Source organism: Manihot esculenta, chromosome 1 (genome assembly GCF_001659605.2).
Source record: "Manihot esculenta cultivar AM560-2 chromosome 1, M.esculenta_v8, whole genome shotgun sequence".
In the NCBI taxonomy this organism is placed as follows: Eukaryota; Viridiplantae; Streptophyta; class Magnoliopsida; order Malpighiales; family Euphorbiaceae; genus Manihot; species Manihot esculenta.
The window spans coordinates 29,449,855-29,477,373 of NC_035161.2; the positions used below are offsets into that span (position 1 = coordinate 29,449,855).

General features: G+C 30.0%; 2 protein-coding genes across 2 annotated transcripts; both read left to right on the forward strand.

Annotated features, from left to right (window-relative positions):
• Window positions 1-9,500: 9,500 nt before the first annotated feature.
• On the forward strand, window positions 9,501-11,800 carry LOC110619808 (transcription factor MYB106). Its single transcript, XM_021763368.2, has 3 exons — window positions 9,501-9,766; window positions 9,836-9,965; window positions 10,563-11,800. The coding sequence occupies exons 1-3, from the start codon at window positions 9,634-9,636 to the stop codon at window positions 11,491-11,493; spliced, it is 1,194 nt and encodes a 397-aa protein (XP_021619060.1). The 5' UTR covers window positions 9,501-9,633; the 3' UTR covers window positions 11,494-11,800.
• A 9,782-nt stretch (window positions 11,801-21,582) lies between these two features.
• LOC110630068 (cystathionine gamma-synthase 1, chloroplastic) lies at window positions 21,583-26,313 on the forward strand. The gene is made up of 11 exons (XM_021777383.2): window positions 21,583-22,150; window positions 22,406-22,509; window positions 22,655-22,728; window positions 22,817-22,985; window positions 23,547-23,606; window positions 23,698-23,901; window positions 24,030-24,116; window positions 24,406-24,513; window positions 24,989-25,084; window positions 25,167-25,285; window positions 25,936-26,313. The coding sequence occupies exons 1-11, from the start codon at window positions 21,667-21,669 to the stop codon at window positions 26,057-26,059; spliced, it is 1,629 nt and encodes a 542-aa protein (XP_021633075.1). The 5' UTR covers window positions 21,583-21,666; the 3' UTR covers window positions 26,060-26,313.
• The last annotated feature ends 1,206 nt before the right edge of the window (window positions 26,314-27,519 follow it).

Genomic DNA, 27,519 nt, shown 5'->3' on the forward strand with positions numbered 1-27,519 from the left:
TAATTTTTTTTTAACAAAATTTTTATTTAAAATGAAGGAAATCAATTTTTTTATTTAAAAAAAATTATTTTCAAAAGAAGTATAAATATTTTATAAGAATTTTTTCTTTTATAAATCATTTAAAACAAGTGGTAAATGTTCAATAACCTAATTACTCGGTCTGATTCAAGAGATAGGTAATGTAAGCAATAGTGAGAGGTTTAAGAATCAAACCTTTCAATTCATTGGAATAATAAATATATGTTAAGTTTTATAAAGATGAAAAATATTATATTTAAATTTGGATTTGAAATGATTCATACAAAATTTTTAATAAGTAAGATGGTGCAACTTGAAATTTATAATTTATTCAGAATATATGCTAAAATGAAATCCAAATATTCAATTTTAAATCTCATTATCCAAACATAGGATTTAAGGATTTGCAGTCAACTACCGGTTGGCATGCATATTTTTGTTTATGTACATATATGTACTAACATTATTTACATACATTAAATTATTATATATTAAAAAACATTAAAATTATTTTTATAATGAATAAAATAAACTCATTATTTTTTGTATTATAAATATTTTAATGATTTATGAAAATTAATTAACTTTATATATATAATTGGATGAAATTTTTTTATATAAATTAAAGGACGGTACTCTCCCTCACAAAATACATTTTTTCCTAAAATATTGAAAATATTTTTTTCTTGAGATATTTCAAAATTTTAGGAGGAAAAATAAGGTAAATACCTGTTCACACTTTGCAAAAATAGTTGAGGAAATAGTAAATAATATCAAATCTTAAGATTTCTTTTTTCAAAAAAATAATTTAATACATTTCAAAAAAAAATAATAAAATCTCATTAATTTTCCAAAAAAAAAATATTATCGATCAATATTTAATAGAAACAAAATCTATTTTTTACAAGTGACTTTATATTTTTTTTTTTTGTTATTTTGCTATTATAATTGTGTCTTGCGTTAAGAGACACATAATCTCAATTTATTGCTACATCGTCCTATCATAATATTATTATTATTATCATCACCATCATCATTAACAAAATTTTTCTCTACAAACTACAATAAAATTAAGAATATATCTCCTCGTTCCTTTAATTATAAATTTTACCTTTTTCATTATTGGAGAATGTAAATATTTTATTTTATAAGTTGTTACATTTTCCACCCGTATCGTATCGGTGACTTTAACTTCAAACTTAACTAGTTTACTTTTTATTGGAGGAATTTTCGAATGTTTAAGGTCATGGTGGTTACTATCGTTGGCTATGAGAAGCTAAGTCTCCTTTGAGAACGAGAGGATATGATTTTTTTTCTAAGTATGGTAACTTTAGAGATGTTACCGATACTTTATCTAAAAACATCTAGTCTCTGAATATCTACGTATGCAATAGAATTCTATCGCACCACTCGTTCGACTCTTTTTAAATTTATATCTGATTTGTATTGATCTCAATATCTATCATTTTGAAATTTTTAGACTAATTAAACTCTTATGTTCTTTATTTATTGATATTTATATATTATTAAATTTATTTAGGCGTGTGACTTTTTTCTTTTAGAGTAGTTTAAATGTGTAGACCGTGACAATGAATATAATAACAACAATATACTATTCTATAGTGTTTTATTTTCCTAGGAGCTAGAATTTCTGTGTTGAATCTATAAACTTATTTTTTTAAATTTTTTTGGAGTTAGTTTAGAGCTCCTTTGTTTTTGATCTTATAAGTTGGGTTGTTCCTCCTACTCCTTTGTGTTCTCCAAACTTGCAATGAATTATCTGATTTCTTGAAAAAAAAATTAACAAAATTTTTCGTGCCAGATGAAATTTAATTTTTCTCATATTATAAAAGCCCACATTTTCCTTATCACTTTCTGTCTCAATCTCATTCTTTTTTGGCCTTTGGCTTATCTCTTGTCTTTCTCGTTAACAGTGGTCTCTCATCTCACTTATTTTAGCTTTTATTTTAATCGACAAATATACATAATATATTTAGGTTTCTTGATAATGTGTAGCGGTCTATGAATAAAGATTCTTTTTATTAATTGTAAATGTTTTTATTTCTTATAGTATGTTGATGTTTGCTTTTTTTTTTATATAAGTAAAAAATATTATATAATTTTATTTATTTTTAATTCAAAATTTATGGTTGAATTTTTTTTTTAAATAGCTCCATAAGCCATCTTATTAATAAAAAATGATAATTTTTAAACACTACTATAAAAATATTAATATTGTAAGTAAAATATAATTATTAATTAAAAATAAATAACTTTTATTTATTTTTATTTTAAAATTTATTATTTAATTTATATTAAAATAATATACTGTGATGATTTATATATTGATATTTTTAATAATATCTGAAAGTTTTTTTTATAATATGATGCCATAAAAAAATTATTTTAATATAAATTAAATCATATAAAAAAAACTGATAGAGTGTTTACTAAAAATACAAAGTTGTTTTAAGCATTATGGAATCTATAAATTAAAGTTATATATTAGATGTGATGAGAAGCTTATTAATATCTTGCAAGTTGCAACTTTATTTTTTTAACAATAAAAATAATGAATTTGTGATCTAAAATATTAAATTAAAAATAAAATTAATTGAAATGTGCACTCCTAGAAGTTATATTGTGGGCCGTTACATGGATATTTGTCATGATCACATCTAGGCAACTAATCATGAATCTAAATCTTGAAAACTCCAAAACTCTTATTTTGTGTGGTTGTGAGATATTAGTGGCATGCGGGATTTGAGATTTCAATTGGACAACCTCCACTACTAAAACGCCTGATGCATATGGGTCCCATCCGCCCCTACTTCCCTCCGGCGATCGGCCCCACGTACTTGGTTACGTCGGAGGTCCCATCCCTTGTCGTGCTTGTATTTCAGCAAATTAAAAGGTATTGTAGATGATGTGTTTGATGTTTTGCTTCAATGACCAACTCTCCATTCTTTTTTTCATTTTTTTTTGTCTGAGGCCAACTTCCCATTCACCCACCGAGACAAAGGCAGGTAATTTTTTTCCCTTTTAATAAATATATTTTTAATTAAACAGCTTTGGTGTTAATTGCCAGTAACAGAAAAGATAATGGCACCATTAGAGGCGATTCAGTTGATGATGAATATGGATTTATAAACTGTGATTTGTGAAGTTAATTCTTATTATGCTATTGCGGCTCTCACTTTGCACCTTTATTCTCTTACTTTTAGTTAAAAATCTCGCTTTGCTGATATTATGGCTGATAAATTAGTTAACTGTTGTCTTTATTAGATTTTCCCAGGATTATCTTTGGTCGTCATTTATCTAACTTTTGCTGCGTCTTTTTGCAATCTTGTAATAATATATAATTGAAGAACAATATAAAAAGAAAGAACTTTTCTTCCAAGTTTGGGATACCCAAAAGATTTGCTGTTTAGAGAATGTTGGAGCTCCCACAATTAACACACGTGTTTGAGTTGTAAGAATTCCTGTTCATGATGTACAAATGCTATCCTCCATCATAGCTATTTGTGGTAGATGAGTACGAGAAGGGAAGTAATCAAATTGAGGATGGATTCACACAATCCCCCAAACCAAATTAACATCCTTGGCCTTGGGTAGTTGTAACTATATTGGAAATTAGTGCATCATCACCTTGTTTTGTTATTCCCTCTTTCTTTCTTTCTTTCCTTTTTCTATATCTTTTAACAATAATGATCACAACATTCTACTAGCTAAAATTCGTTAAATATTTTTCTTTATTGCTAATTTTACATAGGAAATTATTAATACTGCAGAATAATATGTAATTCTTATTAAAAATGATCAATATCATAAAAAATTATATAGAAGGCTAATACCCATGAACATAAGTTGAAGCTCATTTGAAAATGAGTTTGATAAATTTTAATTAATTTTGCACAAATCTCATTTGAGTCAAACTTATATTAGGTTCACACTAACTTAAAATTGTAATATTACTTACTGTGGTGTGCATTAAATAAAGCTCAATTCTTTATATTACAAATGAATATTAATAATAAATAAATATTACATTCATCCCATATTTTTCATTTAAAATTTATTTATTTAAATTAATAAAACTAATTAATAATTTTAATTTTAAAAAGTTTATAATAATTTATTAAAAATATCCTTTAGTCAGTCATTTCACATATTAATAATAAATGATGGTAAATAATTTGAGAAAAAAATTTTCTGTAAAATAACAGTTATTATGAAATGGAAATGTATTATTACATTTAATTAGAAAAATGCATTTTTTTTTTCCAAATAGAAAAATGCTTCTCTGAGTATTTGTGAATAAGGAATATATTAGCCCTATACGTTTTCCTTCTTTTAGTTTCATGATTTAACAGTTAAGGAATACATAATTTAGCTGTTTGTTAATAAATGAAAAAAAACAAACAAATATTCGGTTATAAAATCATTTGACCTAAATGATTTTATAAGAAAAAAATTTAAATAAATTATTATAAAATCATTCATAATTTTATTTTCATATATAATAAAAATTTTGTAAATTAAAAAATTTAAAATTTTTTATTTTAAATAAAAAATTTATTTTCATATATAATACAAATTTTTTAAAAAATTAATTAAATTGAATTTTTATAAAATTTTTAATTGGAAACGAAAAATTAAGAATTACATAAAAAATAATCATGTATTCTCATGATTATTAAACTTAATTTAGAATTAATTTATATAACCATTTATCAATTACAAATTAAATTTAATATATTAATAATGATTATAAAATAATTAAACTATTTTAAAAATTATTTGTTTTACAATATTTTAAAATTATATGTATATATATATATATATTTAAAAAAATAGGAATAGATTGGAGTCCCAGTTCCAGAAGAGTTAGTAGAACAATTTGGGCCACTGGCCTATCAAGTCCGCCAAAAACTGCTGATTACGGCCTTACGAGACAGTATTTGGGCAATTCGCCTTTTGGGTCTTCGGCCTAAAATCGAATTTCCGTCTATAAGAAAATCATTATTTGTCTGCTTAAATAATTATTTACCACAGTGAATTACGAAATAAATTTGAATTCTAAATAAAATACAAATTGATACATTTTTTTTTTCGATGATAATAATTTTTATATAAAAATAATATAAATACGTATTAATAGTTTTATTAAAGTATTTTATTAAACATATTTTTTTAATAAATTTTAATAAAATTATCACTGCACAATATACTTCCCGCACTTGATGCATGTACTTAATTAATCTACAATTAATATACATGCAAAATTTAGGAGAAAAGTTGTCAGTGGAAAAGCCAAAAAAAATAAAATAAATAAAAGAAGCAATGAAGAAAAAGATTGGGGAACGGGAATTGCGGGCAGAAAGTAGAGTCTGTCTCTAAAAGCGTATTTAATTAATAAGTTGCTATATTTCAATTATAAAAAATTAAGTTGTACATGAGATTTATTATTAATTTTGTATCAAAAGAAGGGAAAATTTGTTTATATTAGAGAAAATAATTTTTATGCAAAAATATTTTTAAAAATAATTTATTTTCATTTTTTAATTTTTTTAAAAGCAAATAATAAAATTTCATAAAAGATATTCATTCCAAATAAAGATGATAATATCCGATAGATTCTTTAGCTAAAATATGAACAGTTAGAGTAGTATTACGATAAACTTATCTAACAGAAATATCAATTATAGAGTCTAACAAATATTTACAATCATTTAAAATTAAATCCTTATATAAGATAATTTGACAAAAATACTCTGCATAAGATAATTTGACAAAAATATTCCTCCTTCTTTCTCATCTCTCGAGTATAAATTATTAAAGTTTGACGAACAAAGTCACGGAAAAAAACTTCTACGAGATAAAGCTCAAACAAGGTTTAAAGACTGATGTTGTCGTTGCAATTTCGGAAACCTATAATAACTAATAAACCTCCATTAAACATTACATTCTAAAACAACCGAATCAATAAAATATGAAGAAAAGCCGACTATAAAAACATACTCATAACTCTTTCATATTAATGAAAAGTCTCCTCCCAATTCTTATCTATTGACTGAGAAGCAACCATTAAAATGTAAAAAATTATGAAAAAATTTCATACGATAACTAAGAGTTTTTGTTTTCATCAAAAATAAAATGTCCGACTTATAACTAAAAACCAAATCCTCCAACGCAATAACTGTCCGAGGATTGCCGCTATAAATCTGTCGAAAAGGTCTGCATATTCTGAAAATTGATTGGATTGCATGTGAGAAATATCCCCACCATACAAAAATCATAAGTCACGATTGGAATATCTCTGGAACTCTTAACATAGATAACATCTCCTTTTTCGTCGATAGTCAATTGACACAGATCATTTTTCATGAAAAAGTAAAAAGAAAAGGTTAGGTTTAAGAAATAGGAAAAGACGAGAATATCGAGTTACAAACGGACCACACAGAGGGAAATTTATATCGAAAGTTAACATTTAAGACTTATTTAAAATTTTCATTTTTTAGTTATAATTTAAAAAAAATGAATGCTTAGGTTTATGTAGACAAAATTTTAACTTTGTTAGTTAGTTTTTTAAAATTAGAAAATAACTTTTTTATTTAAAAAAAATAAGTCATTTATAGAGTTAGTAATATTTGATTTAAATTAAAAAAATTATTAAATTAAAATTATCTAAAATTTTATTTTAAAATTTTAAAATTAAATTAATTAGTAATAATAGTATATTATTTTTAATAATATAAAAATATTAAATTATAATTAAAATTAAAATATTTTAATTAAATATTAAAATATTAAAAAAATATAAAAAATATAAAATTTATTAAACTGACTAATCGATTAAATCAAATTAAATTAGACTAGTTTTATTTAAATTATTTTCTATTAAATTTAATTTGATAAATTTTTTTAAATATTAAAATTTTAATTTTAATTTATTAAATCGATTAGATTTTAAATTAAATCGAACAAATAATGAATTGTCTAAATATTTTAAAAGAAGTTTATATAAAATATTTTGATAAAATAAATAGAGTCCACATTACATATATCACTAAAATTCACTTAACCTGAGACTTAGATATTCATTTTCGGATATTATGCCATTTAAATCTAATTCAACAAATTAATTGAAAATTTTAACTTAAGGTATGCTCTACAATAATTCTTAGATTAATTATATTATTTAAAAGATTTCCAAGTGACATAAGTTATCCTTTTAATTTTTTAATAATTTTCTATTTAATTTTAATGATGAATAATTATAAATATTACACGTCAATCATTAAAAATAAAATTATATAAATAGTTGTAATAAAAATATAAAGACATTCCTTATATATTTCTAAATTACTGATTATTTTGTTTTTCACATTAATTATAATTTTAATATAACTAATTAAATAATTTATTAAATTTTATAATATAATGTCAAAATATAAAATATATAAATTATATTATTAAAAATCTAGGAATCTGTGAAAACAATCAAAAGGCAAGAAAAACCAAACACAACAGAAGCGACCCCCAAGCCATGGTGAGAGTAACCAAAACGACCCAACACTAACCAAAATCAACACCAACTTCTCTTCTGTCCAAAGGAAGGGGAGGTGAGCAAACCCGTTTAACAAATCAAAAGAAGAAGCAAGACGAAGAGCTAAAATTGAGAATAATGCATGCACATGCAGGAAAACAACTAGTCTATAAATCAATTCAAAGAGTGAATCTACGTCAAAAAAAAAAAAAAAAAACCATCTAAAAGGAAAAATTTCAAATTTAAATTATCGGGAAAAGCTGAAAATAGAGAAAAGCAAACTAGACAGAATTATTATACATGAAAGTGACTATATTTTTTTTTTCTTTTTCTTTTTCTGCTATATTAAATATATAGATGCTTAAAGCGTTTAATGCAATATTAATGAAACTGACAGCAACTCTTAATTTTAGAAAATATGTATATCACCATTGAACTGAAGTATATTCTGATTTATACAGTAATTTTTCATTCGAGCAATTCACAGTCTACAACATTTCAAACCTATACTCTGATAAGATTCTAGAGGCATTTTGTACTAATCGTAAGAGTAAATTAAGGCCAAGATTGTAGAAACATTAGACAACCGAAGCAATTTAGTAGAGTTCTGGCTTTAACAGAAGCCGATCAACGACCAAAGCAACTCGGCCAATCCATAAGCTCAGCGAATGTGAAATTGCAGAAGCATGACAAGAGTCTTCGAATTGGATAATTAAGACATTGTTGGACCACGCACAATGCTTGAGTGGTAGTGATGATGGATAATTTAAGGTGGTGTCCCCATTCCCTTCCAACCCAAAATCAAAAAAAAAAAAAAAAAACCGTAGGAGATGCTGAGATGAGATCATTTTCAGGGGATCTCTTTTGTTTTTTCAATCCCCCATATTATGAGGGTTCCCAATTAAAATTGAAAGTAGATTGAAAAATCAAAGTAATTTAATTGGAGTTTAAAATTATTAATTGATTATTATATTAATCTGATCTAAAATGGGTAATAAGTCTCTTTCCCTTTTGAGTGCAAATCAAATTATATTAAAAATAATTCTCCGCAAGCCTTAGAGGCCCACCACAATTATGATGCCCCGAAATGACCAAATCATCCCCTGATCTTCCTTTTTTCAAAGAATTTAATTAGGTCCTAATGCTTTAGAAACAATTGGAGCATATAGTCTTTGTGTTCATCTTCATCTTATTGCAAATTCGGAAAAAAAAAAAAAAAAAAAAAAAAGAAAGAAAGAAAGAAGGAAACTTCTTCAATGGAAGCGGCCAATTTCACAATCAGCACTAGCAAGTGTCAACCTTTGTTGGCAGAAAAAGTTTTAAATATTGAATAGAGGCCCACTTTTAAGTTATTTATTTTATTATTATTCTTAAATATATCTGTCAGCATCATTGCATTTAAGCTTAAAAGAGGCGAAGGTTTGGATGATAGGCGGTGTCAGTGGGCATTGGATAGCAAATTATCCTATTTAAATTGAATATATTATATGATATTTAAATTTATTTTGAATTCGACTAAAATTTATTTATTAAGTTACATAAATTATTTATATTTTAAAATATTATACTAATACGTAAATTTTATTATATTTTAGATAATTTTTTTTTAATTTTAAATAATGTGTTCATTTTAAATTAAATAAATAACTGTAAGAATTTTTCATTTATAAAAATCGAAAAGTTAGATGTAGCTTTTAAGTCATTAATTACTTGGAGCTGCAACGTATATGAAATGAAGTGAAATGACGATGGAAACCATATTGCATGTGGTTATTTTTATTTCCTCTATAAAAACAAGTTAAAAAAACAGCAATTGCTCACATTTAGCTTTGAATTTAAGGGCATTTATGTCATGTGGGCTTCTACATGTAGTCATCACATTGTGTTACTTTCTTTATCCAATTATTTCCCTGACCTTTCTACCATCTCCCTCTTCTTTTACAAGCACAGAAAATAAAATAAAAAAAAGAAAAAAAGCTTTTCTCTCTCTGTAAGTAATTTCTCGTTTTCTTGTGTTATATAAACAGAAAGTATCTACTTTCTTCTCTGCTGGCTTCACTAGCAAAATGGGTCGATCGCCATGCTGTGACAAGGTTGGTTTGAAGAAAGGACCATGGACACCTGAGGAAGATCAAAAACTCTTGGCTTATATTGAAGAACATGGCCATGGAAGCTGGCGTGCCTTGCCAGCAAAAGCAGGTTTGATCTTGCCTGACTACTACCTTCGCCTGAAATTATACAGTTATTAACTTTTTCTCCGCATTGCAGGTCTTCAAAGATGTGGAAAGAGCTGCAGGCTTAGATGGTCTAATTATCTGAGACCTGATATTAAGAGAGGAAAGTTCAGTTTGCAAGAAGAACAAACCATTATTCAACTCCATGCTCTCTTGGGCAACAGGTTAACTATATATGCTCCTTCCGTCAGATCTCTTTCTTCAAAAATCATTAATTGATGTATAGCATTTAGACTGTGAAAGAAGATCTGAGGGCTTGCATCTAGCTACCTCAAGTGGACTTGCTCGTTTGTCATGTCTCTTGTTTATTTTCTCGGTTTCAAAGACAAAATCAAAGTTCGTTGACCGTAACAAGAAATCTCCTGTTAGTTTGATATGTTTTCATGTGATAGGGTTTTCTTAATTAATACACTCTTCCACTCAGTAATCCATTGCCCATATACTGAATTTTGAACTATGGCTTTTCAGCTGCTCCGTATATATTTACGGGTTTCTCTGACATATTCAATCCAATTTCATTTATGAATTATGGTTGTCTTTAAATGCAAAATTTTTTGAAATTTCAGCAATATGACACAGAAAATGATTTTTTTTTTCCCCTCTCCATTGTTCATCCAGCATCTGATATATACATTTTTTTTTTTGGTCTTTTTAGAAGCATAGAAAAATACTAGCTTGGGAACTATGGTTGATAGTTTCTAGGGTTTTTATCGTTTTTTAGGTCGGTCTCCATTATGTCTTTTTTTTTTTTTTTTACTCAGGTGGTCGGCCATAGCTACTCACTTGCCAAAAAGAACAGACAATGAGATCAAGAACTACTGGAATACGCATCTTAAGAAAAGGTTAGCCAAAATGGGGATTGATCCAGTGACCCACAAGCCAAAAAATGATGCATTGCTTTCCAGTGACGGTCAAACCAAGGATGCAGCAAATCTTAGCCACATGGCTCAGTGGGAAAGTGCCAGGCTTGAAGCTGAGGCTAGGTTGGTTAGAGAATCCAAGCTACGTTCACATTCATTTCAGCACCAGATCAGCTCTACAGGTTATGTTTCTAGTTCAGGTTCAGCTTCTACTTCTGCTTCTGCTTCTGCACAGCCGCAGCGGTCTCTTGATGTGCTAAAAGCTTGGAATGGTGGGTGGTCTAAGTCCAGTGAAGGAAATACTGTCGGTGGTCCTAACATTGCCGGAATTGGAGGTGACCTTGAGTCTCCAACATCTTCTCTAACATTCTCAGAAAATGCACCACCCCAGATCATTAATTCGTCAGGAACTGGAGGACAGAACTCTATTTCTCTGATTGAGTTGGTCGGCACTTCAGGTTCATCAGAGACGGGAATTATCAAAGAAGAAGGTGAACATGATTGGAAAACCCTAGGAAATTCAGATCATCATATGCCTGAGAATTCAGTTTCTTTCACATCCAGCCTTCACCATCCTGACATGTCAATTTCCATGGAAGGACCGTGGACTCCAGAGTCTTTGAAGTTAAATAGCAGTCATCTTCATATAGGAAATGTCATGGAAGAAGGTTTCACTAATCTCCTGCTTAGTGATACGGGTGTTCGGACTTTGTCGGAAAGTGGAAAGGACTCAGATAATAGTGGCAGCGATTATTATGAAGATAACAAGAATTACTGGAACAGCATTCTTAACTTGGTGAATTCTTCTCCCGCAGATTCGCCCATCTTCTAAGGATAATATTGCAAGAAAATGCTCTTTAATTTCTTGCAGGAAAGTATAGCTAGAATTTCTGAAACCAACTGTAATGAAATTGATTTCTTTTTTCTTTTTATTATTTTTTTTTCATTGTCATTGAGAAGTGATTATATACGATAGGAAAAATGTGTTTATCCAAAAGGTATCGGTTGCTTCCACCATGTTTGACTTCAGACACAAGATGTCCGGAAGCAACAAATGTCGTTTTGGCTCTCCCGCTATGTCGTACGTCTATTTCTTCTCTATTTCATGCGAAATGTTAATAGCTATATGCTTCTGGTTCCATGGATTGTGTTGAAATGGAATAGAATTTAACTTGTTTGTCAAACTTAATGACAATTAACATGTTTCCTGTTGCCTTCTCATCCTCATCCTCATCCTTATCCATTGCTTGAGGCTCTTCACACATGTGTTTAAGGGTATTGATTTAATTCCAAACTAAACTAATTTTTTTTTTTTAAATATCGAATGTATTTGAAATAAAAGAAAAATCAAATTAATCCAATTCTTTAATTAATGAAAAATATTATGATAAAGCTAAATAAAATACATTTTTATATGAGTATTAATTTTTTAACAATTTATTATATATAAAAATGAGATTGAATCGATATGGAAAAAAAAAATCATCAATAATTCTCCCTTTCAGCATATGAGACACAATGTACAGTATATGGACTAGTTCAGACTTCAGCGAGAGACGTATTTATGAGATTTAATGCTGTTGGTTTCAAGTCGCATTCTTGCATACGATAAAGAAAAATTACTTCAACTTCTAATTTGCTGGAGATAAAAGAATTAAAAAATAATATACATTTAATTGTAGTTTGATAATTTCTGAGATAATTTACGGAAAATTAAAATGGGATATTCACTAATTTAATAGAGTTGAAATGTAAAAGGCTAAATTTTTGAATTTTGAAGATAAAAATATATATTAACAAGTAATTTATGAAAATAGAAATACACTGTTATTCCGTATTTCCAAAGCTGATTTGTCTGTTGCAGCTGATGATATGACACAAGGGAAATAAATGCTATGATACTTTTCCTGAATTTGAATTAAAGAAAAAGTAAATTTGGACACATCTGAACCATATGATAGGAAACCCTTACTTTCATTGATTAGCTTTCACTATACTTTCTAAATATGATATATCAAATATATTATTGAATTAAAAAAGAGATAGAATGAGATGTTTTATGCATTGTGGATTATCTTTTATATAAAAAAATATAATAGATTTTTGAGAAGGGAGAGATTAATTATCGAAGAGAAATTTTATAATATAATCGTTTGTCTGAATAATAATTATATTATAATAATCGATTATGGTGAATTTCATAATTACTATTAATTAATATGAAACGGTTTGAAAAATCAAATACATAACCATATATTGCTTTTTTGAAATTAAAATACTCACCAAGCTTTATATATATAGCCTTGAAGAATATTGGTTATATTGACATGTGTGTAGCAACATTTTTGGAAGATTAATTAAGATGGTGATTTGAATGCTTATACTTATAAAAGGGGAACCTATCTAATATTCATTCAATTTTGTCAAATGAGTTTGGTGACACCTGATGATTTTGATCTGCACTTGTTGCTGCTGATCTGCCAATATCATTTTCTCTTGATTAATTGTCCACCTTTCAAAAGCTAGCTACTTCTTTTTTATTACACTAACAGAGGTGATACTGCTAAGATTTGGGGTGATAGAATTGTGACACTTGGTAAGGGGTAATAAAATTATGGGTAATTTACGATTTAGTCCCTGGGTATTGCCATTATTAATAAGTCAGTCCCTGTATTTTCAGAAACCTATTAAAACGTCCTTATGTTTTATTTCCGTTAACGAAATAGTCCTTCCGTCCTATTTTCCGTTAAAATTAGATAAAGGAGGAGAGAGAAAATTTTTAAAATCCAATTTTACCCTCAAATAAAACAATTTATTTAGTCCTTGTATATTGTAATTATTAACAAGTTAGTCCTTACATTTTCAAAAATCTATTAAAATATTTTTATCTTTTTTCATATCTATTAAAACGTCCTTATTATTTTTTTCCATCAATAAAATAGTCCCTATCTTTTCTCACATCTATTAAAACATCCTTGTCGTTTATTTAAATCAACGAAATAGTCCCTCCTCATCGTTTCTTTCTGTCAACGAAATCGTCTCTCCCTATATTTTTAGAAATATATTAAAACGTCCTTATTGTTTCTTTTTGTCAATAAAATAGTCCCTATCTTTTCTCAGATCTATTAAAACATCCTTATTGTTTCTTTTTATCAACAAAATAGTCCCTATCTTTCCTTTCCTCTTCCTCCTCCTCCTCCTCCTCCGAAAAAGAAGAAGAAGAAGAAGAAGAAGAAGAAGAAGAAGAAGAAGAGAAAGAAGAAAAAGAAGAAGAAGGAGAAGAAGAAGAAGAAGAAGGAGAGAAAGAAGAAAAAGAAGAAGAAGGAGAAGAAGAAGAAGAAGGAGAGAAAGAAGTTAAAGAAGAAAAAGAAGAAAAAGAAGGAGAAGAATGAGAAGAAGAAGAAGAAGAAGATAAAGAAGAAAAAGAAGAAAAAGAAGCAAAAGAAGAAAAAGGAGAAGAAGCATAAGAAGAAGGAGAAAAAACTGAAGCTGAAGAAGAAGAAGTAGAAGCTGAAGAAGAAAAAGGAGAAGAAGCAGAAGAAGAAGAAGCAAAAGGAAGAAGAATTAATGAAGAAGAAAAGGAAGGAGGAGGAGGAGAAAAATAATTGGGGGTAATTTAGTCTTTTACTATATTTTTAACGGCAAAAATAGACAGAAGGACTATTTCGTTGACGGAGAGAAAACATAAGGACGTTTTAATAGATTTCTGAAAATACAGGGACTGACTTGTTAATAATAGCAATAATCAGGGACTAAATCGTAAATTACCCTAAAATTATTGTAGAGTAAATAAACTGAGTTATGCTATTGAAGTAGTAAATGAGAGTAATTGAGCCAAGTAATACTTTTGGAGAGGTATTTTTAGAAGACAAAGAAATGATTTCTATTTAATTTAATCCAGCTGAGATATATGTATTTGGAATCGTACATTTTTATCCATTTTAAAAGGATAATTGCACATTTGCGTAAGTTTTTTAAGTAAATTATTAATGGTGGACAGTTGACTCATTAATATTTAGCCGGCTAAGATTATGCCTCTCCTGACACTGTGTCAGGATTGTCATAGCACACACATTTAAAATCTCACACTGTGTCAGGACTGTCATAGCACACGCATTTAAGATCTCATGTAGTCGCTAGAGATCGGAGGTCGAACATTTATTTTCTACGGACCTTGAGGTTCAAAATGTTGGTATTAAATTGTATCCGCAAAAAGTCGTGTGTGAATAATGCTTAATCAAAACTGATCGAGTTGTTGAGAGCTCGATTGAAATTAAATAAGTCCCTTAAATTGTGCTCTAAAGATTTAGTATACGTCTTAATTTATGAGGAACTTACATTTTATGTGTCATCAAATTATTTTCGTGAACCCAACTGAATATTATTTTGAGTGATAGAGAGGAAGAAAAGTCAATTGGAACTTTCTTTTATTTTTTAATTAATAGACTACTTAATTACTGGTTAATTAATTTTTTTTTAAATAGGCTGATTAATTAATCTGTGTATTCAGTAATTCGTCAATAAATAAAATTATCAAATCAAAATTCTCTTATTTACTTGATATTTTTCTCCGTAAATTATAACTTTTTGTGGTTGTTTTTTTTTTTTTTTCTCATAGGATTCACAATTGATAATTGTGTAAGCAAGGGATTGATGTTGATGGATCATGGGGATGAACCTAAATCCAGGTTTTATTTTGTCAGTATCTGTATCATGAAATTAAGCATATGAATTTCCTTTTTCTTTTCCTGTTCATTAAATTAATCTAAACACGAAAAGATATACACATATGCTTTATTTAAAAGTGATATTTTTTTAATATATTTTTAATATTAAATTTTTTTATTTAACATAATTTATTCGATAATTGATGTTATTAGAAAATCTATTGATTAGATTTAATTTCAATCTATCGTGTTAAGTTTTTCTTTGTTATTTTAATAAAATTATTTTTGTATTAAAAAAAATATGCAGAAGATATAGAACTGGGCATATACACGACAGAGTAATTGAAAATAATATTTTTCATTATATAATTATGATTGGCACCTTTAATTGTTTCAAATAATAATGTTATTTTGTGACCCATCAGAAAGGTAGCTTTTAGTTTTGCTTTCTTGAGAGAATTCCAATATGGTCCCCAGCTGATCCGTCTTTCTGTTTCTCGTCATTTTTCAGTTTTTTTTTTTTGCTTTATTTTCCTTTGATTTGTGGGATCCATAATCCATTCATATATTGATCCCAACATTTTGTGCAATTTTAGCATATATTATTATTATTATTACAATATAACACTGCTAAATGAATGACTCACATGCATCTTTCACATGGGCATCTTTGAATCAAAATGAATTTATAGAGAGTTTGGGGACTGATCAGGTTGGATTCTCTCTCCATTCCTAAATATCTGAAAAAAATAATTAAATAATTAAAAATACATTTAATATAAATTTGACACTATACATAATGAAAATGGACTTAACAAATACATATTCGTATTGATATGTCATAATCAATTAAAATATAATAAACTAAAAAAAATTAAATGGTTGCACTAATCAACCAACTCACTGTCTTGCCCGTTTTACACGTTCAGATGTAGCATCATGTCCGCTGAAATTACGGATTACGACATTAATTAGGAAAAATTATTATAGGCTCCTTAAATATTAATAAAATTAATTAATTAATTTATATAATTCTTAATTTTAATTAAAATATTGTTCATTTAAAATATAACCATCAACATCCTTCTCATTAATTGATTTTTTTTTTTTTAAAAAAATCTTAAATGCCTTCATCTATTTAAAACCTCATTTACGTCTAAATCCCTAACCCTAAAAATACATTAATTGACATTTGTCGGTGAATTTGGTCATCAAAATCTAATTTTCCTGATTAATTGAATAATTTAAAAAATGAGAGGAATTTAAATTTTTAACAGTCGGCATTCCTTGAGGAATTTTTGATACATGGGTAAGTGTCATTTTCCCAATAATTGAAAGGATAACGAGGCCAGGCTGTGTTGAAAATTGAAAGAAGAAATGGTGAAATTTTGACCACACTTTTGATAGTAAATATAAAAATATTTTAAAAAAAATGAAAATTGAAATTGTGGTGTAGTTGCAATCCTGATTTAGTACAAAGGCATTTATTTTGGGGGGATATAATGGAGCTCACATGGGTCTTAAATTAATTAACTGCGCCCAACTGTGCTTATTAAATGACCTGTTAAATAATTTATATATTTTAATTTCTTAAAAAAATATAATAATTTATCTAAAATATCTGTTAAATATTTATATTTTATATATTAATATTAAATAATTTTAAATCTAGTAAAAATATATGAAAAATAATAAATATTTTAATTTTAATTATAATTTAATAAACATAAATTTTAAAAAATATTTATTTTTAAACACAATTTTAAATTTATAAATTTTAAAAATTATTTTTAAATATAATTTTAAAATTATGAATTTAATTATAAATTAAAAAGTTATTTTAAACACAAATTCAAAAGATAATTCATTGATAGAGAAGTATTACATAAGCCCTAGTCAAATTTAGATCTCACCCACAATTTAAATAATATGAGGCTTTAAGTCCATAAAGATACAAAGCTCAAGCCCGAATAAACACAAAGCCCTAGCGCCAGCCTGATAAGGAATTCACATTTGCAAAACCCATTAGAAAATAAGTTTAAATAAGCCCCTTAATTATTTATTAAAATTCAAATACACCCTTATTTTATTATTTTACTTGTGTGTCGTACGGATTATTAATTATATAATTTAATATTATTTTATATTTTATATATTAAATTCATTAACTAAATGTAATTTTATTTAAATATTAATGGAAAATTTCAATAGTAATTTATTTAAACGAAAATCATAAGATAATATTTTATCATTTGAAATTTAAAAATACTTCTAGATAAATTAATAAAATAAAAATAAAAAAGGAGAAGTATGTGACATGTCCTTTCTTTAGTAATGTTATTAATAACTCCCCGAAAATAAATTGCGGCTTGAGTGAAGTTGAGGAACTGAGTGTAGCTGCTAGCCATGCAAGGTTTCAAATCTAAAGTTGAAGAAATGAGAATAATAGCAAGAAAAAGAAGAAAGGAAGTATAGATTTTGAGGTTCATAAGGAGGAGGAGAAGAGAGGTCCGGCTTGCTGTATGCTTTGAGGATAATTCGGGTGGGATTTGGTTTGTTGGTGGGTGCTATTATGAGAATAATCGTGTGAAATATGGGTTTTTTGTTAATTTTTAATTTTATTAAGAATAAAAGATAATTTTTAATATTTAAAATATAAAAAATATTATTTTATTACTAAAAATTAACAAAATATATATTGTTTAATATTTTTAGTAAAAGATTGGGTTTATTTATCCTAAAGCCTATTAAAAATTTAGAAAACTAGAATCTCTTCCTTACCCCTTGTTGAACTTGTTGTAAGTTTCTCTTCTTTGTCCTTGATGATTTTGCAGCTTCAGAGGTTGAATTACGAATCTTTTCAATGAGTAGCTCATATTGAGTACCAGCTCTCTTGTATTTGTGTTAGTGAATCGTGTCTTAACTAATATAGTTGCAAGATGATGCGGATGGCACTATACAAAATGCAAGATGACGATGATGAGGACGGTATCATTGAATATTTGTTGGGTCTGTCACTAGTTGGATCATAGTCTAGGGTTTTATTTTTCTTGGGCTACATATGGAACAAAGTTTTATTATTATATTTTGAGTTTAGAGAAGTGGTGCTCTGTATTTTATATTTTTTTATATTTATTGTAGTTTGAAGACGCTTGAGCATACTTTATTTTAATGTCAACATACTTTTGTCATATAGGTGTTTAGTCTTACTGGATATAAACCATTAGCATTTAGTTTTTCAAGATCTCTTTTGCCGACTCTTTTGGTAGGGGTGAGCACTGTTCGGTCAGAATCGAAATAGCCGACCGAATCGATTTAATTTAATAATTTAGTTCGGTTTTAAAATAAAATCGGTTCGGTTCGGTTTTAATTTTTAAAAATTTCAGGTTGATCGGTTCGATTCGATTTTAGAGTCAAAATAATTCGGTCGAACCGAACCGACGGAATTTAATCTGAAACGCAGCGTTTTATTATAGAGTTATATCAATTCAGTTCACTTTCCATCCCATATCCTTCTTCACACGGCGCATACGATACCTTCATCTCTCTCAGACCAAATCTCTAATCTCCATCCTTCGCCTCTTCATCTCTCTTCAGTCCCGTAGCCACAGCCACCCATACCGGTCGCCAGTCCCACAGCCACCCACCGGCCACCCACCCTGCCACCCACTCGCCAAAGCCAGTCTCTTCTCTCCATCCTTTGCCGCTTCAGTTTCGCAGCCACGGCCACCCATCCACCCAATCGCCAGTCCCACAGCGACCCACCGGCCACCCACTCGCCAAAGCCATAGTCTCTTCTCTCCATCCTTCGCGTGTCTCTCTCACGGCCATCGCTAGCATCTCTCTCTCATAGCCGTCGCTCGCGAGACTCTTGTCACTGTAAGTTTCATGAACTTAGCTTGTAAGTTTAGTTGGATTTTAGTTTACAATCATGTGGGAGTCTGAGAGTGAATCTGTTGTTGGTCGAGATTATAGTAATGGAATTCTTAGCTCAAGCAAGCATGGCGTCAAGACCGATGGGTTTGAGCTCAGGAGCCAGTCATGGTGTGTTTGCTAAATGAAATTAAAAGTTATGTTCTTTTTCAAGTTTTGATTTGTTTTTGCTAATAGTTTAGCTTCTAATCATTCTTCTGCAGGTATGTTGCAACTGATATTCCAAGTGATCTTTTAGTTCAGATTGGAGTTGTATATTTCCACTTGCATAAGGTAGTCATTTTACTTCTCTCAAGCTCCAAATTCAAACTTCAATGGCAGAAAAATTAGTTCTTGATTTATATTGACTACCCATTTTCTCCATTTCTGATATTGCACAAGTATCCTCTGCTTTCTTGGTGTGGAAAAATGAACAGATTAATATATGAATCACGCGACCCAGACCTGAGTAAAATAGCATTAGATGATCTTCCAGGAGGAGCTGAAGGATTTGAGCTTGTAGCAAAGTTCTGCTAATGTGCAGCAGAGTATCTAGAAATGACAGAGGACTTAAAAGAAGGTAATCTCATATTCAAAACTGAAGCTTTTCTTAGTTATGTGGTGTTATCATCATGGAGGGATTCTATATTAGTGTTGAAAAGCTGTGAGAAGCTCTCACCATGAGCGGAGAATCTCCAGATTGTAAGAAGATGCAGTGAATCCATTGTCTGGAAAGCTTGTGCAAATCCGAGAGGGATCAGATGGGTATACACTGGAAAACCACCTATGATTGATTCAAGCCCAAGTAGAAATCAGTTGGTTCCTCCTGATTGGTGGTTTGAGGATGTTTCAATCCTTAGAATTGATCACTTTGTTAGAGTTATTACAGTAATTAAGCTGGTGAAGCTCAGTACCAACTCATTGATTAAGTATATTAGGTTAGAAGTTGTTGATTAATTTGGATTTTATGATTAATTGATTGAATTTTATGATTAATTAAATATATTAGGTTTAAATAAATTCTTATTAGGGTCAAATTATAATATAAGTCAATGAAATTAGAAAAAAATTCAAAAACCGATTTCGAACCGAACGGAACTGATTCGATTCGGTTTTCTGTCTTATTTAATTCGGTTCGGTTTACATTTTGAAACAATTTGATTAAATCGATTTTAGCCAATTTAATTCGGTATCAAACCGAACCGACCGATGCACACCTCTGCTCTTTGGCATATATAGAAATTTCGCATTTCGTTTATGCAGTGTGTTATTTATGAGCTTTTTCTTTTAAACCATTATCATATATTTTTTTTCAATTTTGCCCCATTTTGTTTTCTATTGCTGCTCGACAGCATAGCTACATTCTCCTTGTAGTATGTTGAAGATTAATAGTAAAATAACTTTGTGGGATCGATTTTTATGTGATGCAATTATTATTATTTTTAAAAGTGATTTTGATCGACTAATTAATGATTGATTAAGAATTTCAATGTTATTTATCATCGATAAATATAATAATGATGTTTGGAGGCATTTCAATTGATAATGAAATAAAATTTTTGAGATGTAATATAAGAGATTAATTTTTTTATAAGTTTAATCAGATTTATTGTCTCACTTTTATCAGATATTTCACATGTAAATATTATAATCGATAAATTGATTAAGATTTATCTTCGTCAGCAAGTGTACCGGTCATGTTTTCATCGTGGACTCTTCTATAACTTTATTGTTGCTTTTACCAAATTTGTAATTTGATTTCTAAATGCATTTCCCAAACATGATCTAAATCTTAAAAAAAAAGGAAAGAAAAAAACCCAAAAACATCCAATAAACATCTATGTCAAGAAGCCTCCCTTTCGGTAAAACCCAGACATGGCTCCCCTACTCTAAAGGGCATTGGAGGCAAAAATTGAAAACTCCACAAAATCTGAGAAAAATTTCTCTTATCTTCTCCCTTCCACCCCCTCTTTTATTCCTTCTGTTTAACAAGGTTCAATTTAAAAAAAAAAAATAAAATTATGCATGAGTTCAGTTTTTTTAAATAAAAAAATATATATTTTTATTTTAAATAAAAAAATTTGATAGAAAAAATAAATCAACTATACTGATTTTTATAAAAATCTTGAATTTTTAATCAAAAGAACTGTAGCCAATAAATCCAAATCATGATAATTTTCCAAGTCCACATATAAAAGTTTTGATTTCAAAGAAGGGATTATGATGCCTTATATTTTAAAAACTTCAACCAAACCCAAATATGGTTTAATAATGGTAACCAGAATTTAACTTGGGAGACAAAATGAAGAAAAACGACAAAACGGAAGCGCTTTATATGGCACATGAGGTCCTTGTAGAGCCAAACCAACTAACCAGCGGAGAACTTCCCTGCGCGTTTCCTAGAGTCAAGTGTCCCCGTCTCCCAAATGGCTGTGTCCTCCTGCCCGTGTCCCAAGTACTACGCCGCCGCTTTCTCTCCTTCCTTCGAGTGCCGTTCCGATCCATGCGGCACGGACCAGCCGAGTCACGGCCGGTTTTCCTGCCGAGTCAATTCGGTTCGTCATGGAACGGCGTCATTTCTCGGCGGCGGAATGTCATCTCTGATCTTGAAATTCCCTCCCAACTTCGTGCGCCAGCTCAGCACCAAGTCCCGCCGGAACTGCAGCAACATCGGTGTGGCGCAAGTCGTTGCCGCTTCGTGGTCCGACAATTCTGCTACAGGTATTCCCTCGGCGGCGGCTGCCGGCTCCGCTGCAATCCCCGCCATGCCGGTCGATTTGATTGACGGCGATGAGGCGACGGTGGTTGAGGGGCGTGAAGAAAATGAACTTGTACAGTTGGAGGACTTAACTAACAGTTTGAAATACTCATCGTTTTTGAGCTCCGATGGGAGCCTCACAATTCATGCTGGTAAACATTCTAATCTCATAGTTTTTCGCTATTTTTTTTTTAAAATTTTTTCTCCGATTATTTAATGCCATTTATTAGTTATATTCTAGATTCGTTTCATCAATTCAATATTTTTTATTTAATGCCTTGATTTTTTTTCCATGGTATCGTAGTTGTGCCTTTTCCGTGTGTGATTTAGTTAAATAAGAATCTGATTCATTATTACATGTGATCAATAATTACGACGAGAGGTATTCTGTGGTTGGGCTAATGCAGGCGAAAGATTAGGTCGCGGTATAGTTACAGATGCAATTACGACCCCAGTGGTTAATACTTCTGCTTACTTCTTTAAGAAAACTGCTGAGCTTATTGATTTCAAGGTTTGTATTCACACTCTGGCATTGTAAGCACATATTTTTTTTTATTGTATTCTTTGGAGGAATAAGCTTCTTCATTCTCGTCTTTCAAGATGGTACGTTAACTATACCAATGTATTGATTTATATGAATGTGATCCTTGTTGCAGGAGAAACGCCGTGCTAGTTTTGAATATGGTCGCTATGGAAATCCAACAACAGTGGTTGCTGAAGAAAAGATAAGGTTTGTCTTATCTCTAGCGTGAACGTGATCTTCTCTACCTGTTTGATTCAACAATTAATAATAGCACACTGCTTTGTCCTTAAATCAGTGCGCTTGAGGGGGCTGAATCAACTTTGATTATGGCATCTGGGATGTGTGCTAGCACAGTCATGCTGATGGCATTGGTTCCAGCTGGTGGGCATCTTGTGACTACCACAGATTGCTATAGAAAGACAAGGATATTCATTGAGACTGTTCTTCCTAAAATGGGAATCACGGTATTGATTCCACTCCTATTTTTTCACTTGCTATTGCTTGTATGCTCTGATTGCAGATATGTTCTTTATATCTTTGAATTGAAATTGTTGCCTTCGTATTTTTTAGAAGTTGCAGTATGCATCCTGAACGTTAATCAAATAATTATAATAATTTTAATGATGTCTAGCATTGATTTTGACTTGGTAAGGATGAAGATATCCATTTTTGAGTTTTCCCTTTTTAGTGTTATTATTTTGAGAAATAAATGTATTTATTTTCCTTATTTGCTTCTGAATGGAGTAGTGTCTATGATGGTGAGAAAATAAAAAAGCAAATATTCTCAATGTTGAAATTTTTGTTTACCGTGTTTCTGGTTCTCACTTAAAAGGTTAAGCAATTAATTTGTAGATGAAGTGATTCACCTTCTATATAATTCAAGTAAATTTTTTGTATTCTTTAAAGAATTTGGAATAAAAATCTGTGTGCTCTTAGCTGAGCTCCTTCCTTCTCTCAATATTTGGCATTATGGAACTTTATTTTTTAATTCCTGTTTCTCATTTTGATCATTATTGATTATACAGGCCACTGTGATTGACCCTGCAGATGTGGAAGGGCTCGAATCTGCACTTGAAAAGAACAATGTCAGTGTGAAGAAATAGTTTAGTATGTTTTTTATAGTTGGGAGTATTATTTACACATTTTCCTGCATTGACTGATTATAATTCCATGCAGGTTTCTCTTTTCTTTACCGAGTCACCAACCAATCCGTTATTCAGATGTGTTGACATTGAGTTGGTTTCCAAGCTCTGCCACAGTAAAGGAGCACTAGTTTGCATAGATGGTACCTTTGCAACTCCCCTTAATCAGAAGGCCCTTGCTCTTGGTGCTGATCTTGTTCTGCACTCTGCAACAAAGTTCATTGGTGGCCATAATGATGTAAGTTTGAGCTCTTTTTTTTTTCATTGAAAGCTTGTTTGGTTTCTCAGTTAGGTAAAACATACGAAACTTATGAAAACCATTTGGTACACAAGTTAAAGCATTTAACACACAAATGCCTATTCCAGGTGCTTGCAGGATGCATAAGTGGTTCCGCAAAGTTAGTTTCAGAAATTCGTAATTTGCATCATGTTTTGGGTGGCACTCTAAACCCAGTGAGTTTCTTGATTACTTGGGCTTCTGGATTATATGTATTCTATGAATGTCTCTATATCCTTGCATTAGCAACTTGTATCAATGATGTGATCAAGTTTTGGGGCTTTTTTAAATTTATGTATCTTCTTTTGAAGTTTGGACGTTCAGTCTTGGCTCTAAATTATGTCTGTACTGGTGTTTTTTCAACAAGACATTTGCATGATTTCCTGCATAAAGTTTGAGTCTTGCACTCAATGCTCTCAATGAGAAAGAGGGTGTAGTTCCTTACATTTTTTCCTCTAATGACAGAATGCTGCTTATCTGATCATCCGAGGCATGAAGACATTGCATCTTCGTGTACAGCAACAGAATTCAACAGCATTGAGGATGGCCGAAGTTTTAGAGGGTCATCCTAAGGTGCGTATATTTCGTGAATTTCCATTTGATAAAGAATCCGTTCCAGCAATATGATTATACAAATTGTTGCATGTATGTATCTAACTATTGTTATTTATTGTTTCCTATGCATGTGGGCATAATCAGTGTTTAAATTGTTAAGAATGGTAGCAATGAAGTGTATGTTTTCCCAATTTACTGCTTTTCTTATGCATGGCTCCTTGTTCTATAAATTAAGTCAAACTTGATTTTACTTTATCTTGTAAATATACTTGTGGGCATAGCAAGTCATATCTGTATGACTGAAATAGTGAGGAAGTTATGGGAGCAGAGTTAGAGATTAATCCTCTTAGTTCTGACGTTGATCATTAGTACTTCTATAAGGGTACTTTAAATGGTGGTTTTTAGTAGCTGGAAACACCATTAGTACCTCATAGTCACTTTATGAACAGTGCCATAGTTACCTGAATTAGAATTCTCATAATGATATTGGCAGGTGAAGCGTGTATATTATCCAGGATTACCTAGTCATCCTGAACATCATATTGCCAAACGGCAAATGACCGGCTTTGGTGGGGTGGTGAGTTTTGAGGTGAGCATTTTTGAACTTCAATTTGGTGTATTGCATCTTTACTTATTTTGTGCTCATATCTGTAATCTGTTTAATGTGGCAGATCGATGGAGACTTGATGACCACCATAAAGTTTGTGGACGCATTGAAAATCCCATATATTGCACCATCTTTTGGTGGCTGTGAAAGCATTGTGGATCAGCCAGCTATAATGTCTTACTGGTATGTTGTTTTGCTTATACTGTTAGAATACTTAGATTTTGTATTTTGTCATTATTTTACTGACTGTCTCTGTGAATCTGCCTTGGAAGCCAATAGGATTCCTCTTTGTAATGGTATATTGCTTACAAAAATGAGGCATAGTACGTTCAGACAAAAGATTAGAGGGTAATAGACATTTTATTTGAAATGGAGGGGCAAACTCATGCTCAAACTAGCTCATCATAAGAATTATGGGCTTGCATAAGAAGTTGCAAACATGCTGCTGTCTTAAAAATGTCAACCACATTGTAGTACTGTAATATTTGAATGCAGATTTACTTTTAGTTCCATCTTGTACAAGATTTCTAAATGCAACATTGAGTATTTGAAGTTTTCATACTCTTTAAGAAAGTATTATTTATTAGATGCTGTTGTTAGCCCTAATCAAGCTAAGTTACAATTTACTACATTCATAATATTGCATGTTGAGATGGAATAAAAAATTGAGTGTTGAAGAAACTGTCAGGTTACTATTATTTGTGCACACTTGGAAGTGTGACATGTATGGTCTGACCAGCTTTTTAAGTATTTGTGCCAGAAATGGCATGCAACAGAGATGCAACTATTTTTCTTTTATAGCTTTTGTTGATGCTGTTATCTTGTTGATACAGGGATCTTACCCAATCAGAGAGGGAAAAGTATGGGATTAAAGATAACTTGGTCCGATTTAGTTTTGGCGTTGAAGACTTTGATGATTTGAAGGCTGATATAATTCAAGCCCTGGAGACCATATAGGGTGGCAGTTCAACGTTGAAGTCGGTATTTTCGGAGATCTGAAGGATGAATGCTTTATGCTTGGAGACTATATGAGGCGCATCATCATCGACGTTTTGTTTTTTATATTTTATTTTTTGTCAATTTCAGTGGTTCAATTGACGTTTAATCACCGAAATTTGTGTCAGTTTGGACAGATCATTACTTCAACGAGTAATGATTCATGGAACCTTACTTGTTTCCAATGTTTTATTTAGGCATTATGATTTTTCTCTTGTTTGTTGTTTTTTTTTTTTTTTTTAAATTTCAAATTAATAAATTTACTTTCTTCTAATTTGGGTTGGGAATGGATAAAATAGTTTTGTGTGATCCACAAGCCAAGCCTTGCTCATAATTGTTTATTTTGTGGGTGGGCCATCTGTGCTTATAGTCATTCAAAAAGAGCTGAAAGTCTGTGAACCGAGCTCTTTTGTTTAATGTTAAGAAGCTCTAGGAGTAGGAGCATGGGCAATTATTTTTGAAATTCAAGCAAGAAAATAGGTTTGCTACTCAAATACCTCATGGCATTGTGTATTTCAAAAAGAAAATAGTTGATACTTCTAAAAGTTCTAGCCCATTTAACAAACTCTTCCATTGAAGAAATAATAATGTTTCTATCTGTAAGCCTATGCTACTGGATTTTATTAGGTTTATTGCAGTTGTAATAGTATAATGGTGAATTGAGTTGTAAATGGAATATCAGTAAAATAATATAGTCCTTTTATCTCGATTTTCTTTCACTTTCTCTCCTCCCTTTTGATTTTTCTTACCGTTCTTCTTTCTTTGTTCTTTTTTCCTTCTCCCCTTTCCTCTATTTTCTTCTAGTTATGGCTTTGCCATTATAATTGTATCAGAGCAAGTTCGATCAAGGACCCTTTTCATCATTATTTATTTATTTTTATCGGGCCTTTGTCCCTTCCATTTTATCTTTTTATATGAAATAGTAATAGAAATTAAAGACACTTATAGCAGAAATCCCAAATTTCAGAATTTTGAAGATGAATTTAATTTCTTTAGAGCGCAATTGTATAATTCTTTTTAAGGAAATGTAGGATGATTTAAGAAAACTTAATGAAGTATGGAGAGCTTGTTGGAGAATTAAACACTTTTCTTTAAAGATTGGGAAGTGGACAACTTCTGATGAGTAAGACATGGAGGCAATCTTTGACCACTTGAGGGAAGTTGCATTAGAAATTGAACAATTACTAGAACTAGTTTAAGAAATTGATTTAGAAGAAAAGATTCCAGAAACCCTTGAGCCAATTGATACAATGAGCAATTTACTATTGGAAACTCAAGAGGGAAGGATCTTTTCTTTATTTCTAATCTTGCATAATGATTGAGAGTGATAATGTGTTATTAGAGTGCTGTTATATTAATGAAATGGAAAAAGAAAAGAAATAGACAGTGGTAGTTCTTCTCGGTCAATGGAGAAAGCATGT

Excerpts from the sequence above, each read along its gene's own strand:
- LOC110619808 (XM_021763368.2), top strand. The coding sequence starts at position 9,634 with ATGGGTCGATCGCCATGCTGTGACAAGGTTGGTTTGAAGAAAGGACCA. Across the intron at positions 9,767-9,835 it reads TGCCTTGCCAGCAAAAGCAG|GTCTTCAAAGATGTGGAAAG; the intron begins GTTTGATCTTGC and ends TCCGCATTGCAG. Across the intron at positions 9,966-10,562 it reads CATGCTCTCTTGGGCAACAG|GTGGTCGGCCATAGCTACTC; the intron begins GTTAACTATATA and ends TTTTTTACTCAG.
- LOC110630068 (XM_021777383.2), top strand. The coding sequence starts at position 21,667 with ATGGCTGTGTCCTCCTGCCCGTGTCCCAAGTACTACGCCGCCGCTTTC. Across the intron at positions 22,729-22,816 it reads GTTGCTGAAGAAAAGATAAG|TGCGCTTGAGGGGGCTGAAT; the intron begins GTTTGTCTTATC and ends TCCTTAAATCAG. Across the intron at positions 23,607-23,697 it reads CTGCACTTGAAAAGAACAAT|GTTTCTCTTTTCTTTACCGA; the intron begins GTCAGTGTGAAG and ends AATTCCATGCAG.